This window comes from Poecilia formosa, unplaced genomic scaffold, assembly GCF_000485575.1.
Source record: "Poecilia formosa unplaced genomic scaffold, Poecilia_formosa-5.1.2 Scaffold2, whole genome shotgun sequence".
NCBI lineage: Eukaryota > Metazoa > Chordata > Actinopteri > Cyprinodontiformes > Poeciliidae > Poecilia > Poecilia formosa.
In genome coordinates this window covers 2,856,769-2,862,576 of record NW_006799941.1, presented here as the reverse complement: position 1 = coordinate 2,862,576, position 5,808 = coordinate 2,856,769, and the positions used below count along the sequence as shown (strand labels likewise).

At 40.6% G+C, this 5,808-nt stretch overlaps 1 protein-coding gene across 1 annotated transcript in view; it reads right to left on the bottom strand.

Annotated features, from left to right (window-relative positions):
- Positions 1 to 2,776: 2,776 nt before the first annotated feature.
- The window catches only part of megf6b (multiple EGF-like-domains 6b), a 34,702-nt gene continuing 31,670 nt past the window's right edge, over positions 2,777 to 5,808 (bottom strand). The window contains exons 33-34 of the mRNA XM_007549561.2: positions 4,941 to 5,069; positions 2,777 to 4,691 (exon numbers count right to left, since the gene is read on the bottom strand). Of these exons, the coding sequence (XP_007549623.1) occupies positions 4,630 to 4,691; positions 4,941 to 5,069 (191 nt within the window). The 3' untranslated portion in view covers positions 2,777 to 4,629. The remainder of the gene's footprint in view (positions 4,692 to 4,940; positions 5,070 to 5,808) is intronic.

Genomic DNA, 5,808 nt, shown 5'->3' with positions numbered 1-5,808 from the left:
GTACCCTCTCCCCCCGGCCCTGTCTTAGAGGCTTCACAGGGAGCGATCACGTCTCACCAAAACCTGTCTTTGGTCAAGTTCTGTTCAAGTATTTGCCTTATTTCCTCTTCCATCGTACTGTGCTTCAGGCTTCAGCGTAGGTAGGCGGCCCTCCGCTTTGGCTGGCTGCCCACCCCCCACATCCCCACCCACTTTGTCCCCAGCTAAAGCTCGACTGGTGGGAGTGGGAGGAAGGAGGCACGTGTCCCAGTTAATCAGTGGGCGGCAGTAGCTCAGGGAACGAAGAAGGTGGTTTCATGTGTGCGTTGGTGTTTGGGAGGTTGCAACAAATAGTCTTTAGTGTTTATTTCATTGTTTTTTGTTTGTTTTTTTGTTTTTCTTTTTAGCATGGCTCGAGCCAAAGATCTTCTTCATCTCTTTTTAGCTGACACACTTTCACTTCCTGCAAGGTTTTTGAGTCATCTTTAAGCATGTGCTGTCCGGCTCAGTATACCTATTTATGGGATGGACTCTACTTCATATTTATCTCTACCTGACCAAACTCTTAAAGTGGTTATCAATACGCCCCTTCATACGCAGAATGCGTTAAGTAGTGCGTCTCGGTGCTTCCGGGTCGGTACGGTTCAGTTAAAGCAGCAGACGACCCGATCGCACAGACTCGGTGCAGATGTCATCGCCGTTTGTCCTTTGGGTGCTCTCTTACCGCGACTGAAGCACAAGCAGATCGCATGTGACACTTCTGCCAACGGGGAGGAACAAGATGACGCTTCCCAGCTTAGAAAATCGTGTACATAAATCTTTGCAGCTCATAAACTGTTAACAGAAAACTACAAAAAAAAAAAATAAAATAAAACAACAAACAGTGCAGATAAAAAAATTAAAAAAAAAACACTTTCACATTAGCGATAATCATAGAGATGTTAGAGCTTCTCAGATACAATTGAAGGGATAATCAGAGTGGATGAGATGTAACTTTTTTTTTTTCTTTGAGTGTTTAGTAAACTGATTTAAGGTGTGTGTATGTGTGTGTGTGGTAGCAGGGGACCAATAATCAGCCCTGCTCTTTAGCCTGCTGTAATAATTGATCCACGTTTTAGTCCAATTTGTCGTATTTTCTGTCTGAGTAAATAAAACAGGCAAAAGCCGACGCTGTTTTCTCTGGAAAAAAAAAACACAACAAAAAAAAGAATATTAAGTTGATTTATCTGTGGAGTTCCTGTGTCTTGATGTTTTCATCTGCAGGGAGCGGAGAAAAAGTCTGAGACTTTAAAAGGGAAAATGTGACATTTCAGGAAATAAAAAAAAGAAAACATTTATTTTCCTTCTTGCTGAAAAGTGAGACTGACACCACTTTAATATTTTCTGCCAAACTTGACCATCAGCTTAGCCCAGCATAAAGACCAGATCCCAGGAGAGAACAGCTGGTTTATCACAGAAGCAGAAATTTACCTGCCAGCATCATTAAAGCTCCTTAATTAACGCATCAGTCTGTTTCATCCACAGAATAAAAGAGCGCTAAAAACACTACCTGAAGTCTGAGGCTATTGTTCAAGATAAATGTAATATTATACAAGGCTGGGTCGTGTAATAAAATGTAAAAACATCCTTTTTTCAGGGTTCTACTCTCAGAAACTAAGGTTCATAAAAATAAGTCAATCTGCAGAACCTCAGATCTTTACCAAAAGATGTCAATATGTTCTGCGTTTATTCTCAGAACAGAGTTAAAGGGGTTGAGCGTGTTCTGAATGTAGCTCCCTGCTGAGACAGAGCAATAAAATATTACCAGATGTTTGATCAGAAGTTGTCAAGTTGCCCAAACGCAGATCAGAATCATAATCCAAAGTTCACACATAGTTAAATAAAATTATTTACAAGCAGGACTTAATAAAGTTTTACTGCACAAATGCGCAGAGGGATGAATTGATTCGGAGCCATTTAACACACCGGACCGGATCAAAACCAAACTATAAAACGGGGAAACTCGCAGTTTAATGTGAGGCTGAGGGCTGTAGGGAGGGGCTGCGACGTTTACAGTTCTCAGAACAAACCAGTAGAAACTAAAGGGCTTATGCAGATAATTCTTGCAGTTCTGATGGTTTACTTCAATGGAGCCAACTAACCTCTAGGTGTGCAACTCTTTAGTAAGAAATAAATAATGAAAGTGTCGAGTTTGCACATTTCCCTGCAGCAAGCAGGACTCCTGGAGGTCACTGGTCTGGTTTGCACTTTTCTGAACAGAGTCAGTAAGAAGAAAATATTATTTTGCCTCAGGACTCCCTGATTCTTTGTGATGACGTTTTTTGGATTTTTTTTTTTTTTTTTTTTTTTTTTTTTTTTTTTTTTTTTTTTTTGCATTGAGTTAGAGTGAAAACACAAATTTCAGATTAATTTTCTGATCTTATTTATGGAAGGAGCCACATTGATGCACTTATCAAATCCTCTCCTCTAAATGAGCATAAATTGGGTTTTTTTTCTAGTTAATATAATCCAGTAGTTTCCTCAGTTTAGCATCATTTTCAGAGACTGGAGGTCACAGTGGTGTCCATCTTCTTTTGCCAAGAACTAAAATAAACGCGTCTCAATTATTGTTTGTTTTCCTTTGAACTGCAACGCTGTGCATCTTAATGGCCCATCGCCGTTACTCCTAACTGGACATTGTCATAATAACTTCATGTTTGAGGCCTGTGAGTGTGTGTGTGTGTGTGCCTGTGTGTGTGGTATCCTCATCTGTGCAGGGAAAATGAATGCTTTAAGTGTTCCTAGTTTGATCATGTTTCCTGTTCTGACAGTTTGTAAAAGATCCACGAATGGACGGAGCTTAGGTCAAACAGAGAATATATTTTTATGTTTTAGCCTTTAATGCCATAGAGAAAGTTATAAGAGCTGTTATTTTTATTTTCCATCATGCTGCATTATGCTGTCAGTATTGTATGGAGTTTAAAAAACAAACAAACAAAAAAAAAAAGACCAAAACAAAGAATTTGTGTTGCGTGGGCATTTTGAGGAATGCTCCAGTGCAGCATTGTACCGAATTCACTCTGAAGACGATCCAGTGGGAGCCTGGTACCTTCTGTACATACTGACTTTTGTGTACATACTTCTGGTTGTGATCACCTCTGCCTTTTTCTCTTTTTATTTAGAGTTTTTTTCTTTTTCGCAGGCGTTGCTATCTGCACTGTGCTTGAATCTGAAACTTAGACAGGATGTACAGCTTTGATCTTTAAACGAAGTAATGATAAAAAGAGAAGAATGGGAAACCAACCCTGAGTGTGCGTCTTTATTTCTCACCTTGTTCAGCTGTAAAAACAACCATATAAGATATAAATACAAAACCATTTATACACAAAATCTGTTAGAATAAAGAGCAAAGTTTGTCAGATTTGACCGTGAATGCTGCTTCATTTAATGTCACTCAAATAGAAAGAACTCAGACGTCCAACGTTTAGTGAACTGGAGTATCACATTATTTGACTGAGGTACGTAAAGGGCCTTGCAAAAGTATTCATATCTAACGTTTCCACATTTTGTCAGATTACAACCACAAGTTTCAATATACTGCAACTCTAAATGAATTGCAGTGCAACAAGTTGCTTTTAGAAGTAATCTAATAAATTGAGTCAACTTCTGTAATTTAGCATAAGCTGTCCTGTGAAGGCTTTAGATATTTATTAGAGTATTATGAGAGAAGGAGGAACACAGCAGGCAGGTCAGCAGTGAATTTATGGAGAGGTTTAGTCTCTGGTAGACTGTTGCTGTTAATGGAGCCCAGATGTAGAAATCCCACTGCTGCTGATCGTTGCATTTTCCGCATAAACAAAAACTGGTATTTGAAGCATATCGCTGCCATCTAGTGGTATGAGTTATTTCCAATTATCCATATCTTTTTTTCCTAATTGGCTGATTAATTACCAACATTTGAATTTGTTGAAGTTCCTCTTTTAGATGAGAAATGTGTGCAGGCTCACCTTCAAACAAGACCAGTTTTGATCAAAGCATATTCATGTGTTAGAATAGCCTAGTCAAACTCCAGATCTAAAATCAATTTAGAAACTGTCAGCACTTGAAAACTGATCTTCATAGATGTTCTCGCTCCAACAAATCAGGGTTTGTGTCTCTATGTGCAAAGCTGACTTGCAGCTGTAACTGCAGCAAGACATGTTTCAATTACAGCTGAACATTAAAACTTTAACGCATCCCACCCTGAGTTAGAGTATTAACTCAGACTGAACACAAATGAACACCGTATTGTATTGATCTATTGCATAAATCTATGGCTTGTGGTAATAAAGTGACAGAATGTGGAAAAAGTCTGGGGTGTATAAATACTGCTGTTTTACTAAAAACTGCTGCCTCACGTTCATTGACTTCTGGGAAGGTTGATGTACAGTACCTGTGAAAACTTATGTTAAAAGACATCACTGGAAGCCCACTGAAGGCAACAATGTCCTGACGCTGCAATCTGCTTGGGGAAATATTGTCACCGTTATTCCACAGATCCAGGATGCAACCTTGTTTTCAGCTGCACTTCTCTTCAGAGAGTCTCTATGGCTGCTGCTGCTGCATCTTGTCAGACTTTTTCATTTCATCGTCCGTCTGTCCCAGTTTCAGTTTTCCAGCTCCGTGGAGCTGTTATAATGAGTTGTGCTGCGAGTCCGCTCTGCTGCTTCCATAGCTGTAGAGTGGGGGTCCACCTGAGTGTGTGGGGAAGGGCACAAAAACAGGAGCTGTGAGTCCGGCACTCGCTTCTGATCAAAACAAAAGAAACCACAGCAATTTTAGGTGCAGTGTCTGCACTTCTGCTCCACGCAGATGGAGCCTGAACACTGTCAGCACCCAACTCTGCTCATCTACTCTGATTTCACCAAGTCAGCAGGGGTACATCCTTTGCTTCTGACTCACCTGCTGTCTGCCTAGAGTGTGAGTGTTGGTCAGTGGCGTACCTTCCTGACAGGAGAGTCCGATCCAGCTGTGGACACAGAGACAGCGGCCGTTGCGTCGGTCGCACTGCGCCCCATTCTTACACTCGCAGGTCTCTGCGCAGTCGGGCCCATAACGATCACCTCTGCAGTCTGAAACAGAACCCACACAGGAACCAGATCGGTGCATGTAAACCAGGGGTGTCAAACTCAATTTCACTGAGGGCCACTTCAGCATATTGGCCCCCCTCAATGGGCCACATTGACGGTACAAATCAGGAGTGCATCCCTGCTAAAACACACCGCAGATAAAAGGTTGACTTCCCTCATTCAGTTCTGTAGAGGCTTATAATGAGTCAATGGTCCAGGTGTGTTAGAGAAGAAATGCATCTAAAGTTGCAGATGGTAGCTCTGGAAAACTAGACTTAGGCACCCCTAGCATAAATGTATAAAAATACAATGTTAAAAATAAATTAAACACCACCTCATATTGTTAAATAACTGATTTTATGTATTGAAGTTTTAAATATTACATTTGAGTTTCCATGGCCTATAAAATGCTCTGGGGCCACGAGTTTGACACATGTGCATTACGCCATAGAACTGCCAATTGGTAATTGAAGTAAAGTAGCTTCGATTTCAAAGAAGCCTCCATTGAAGTTGATTGGCAAAGGAACCATCACGAAAGAGGAAGGCTCTTGTTGTCTCACTGCACCCCAAGAGATGTATAACCTACAAAAACAGTTTCTGTCTGGTTTTGAACCAAAGACCTTTTGAGTGTAAAGCAAACATGATAACCACTACACTACAGGAACTGAACTTCTCTGCTTTGATTCAGTTTGAGGTTCCAAAGTTGATGATGTGAGATGCAACATGAAAATTTCAACTGAGG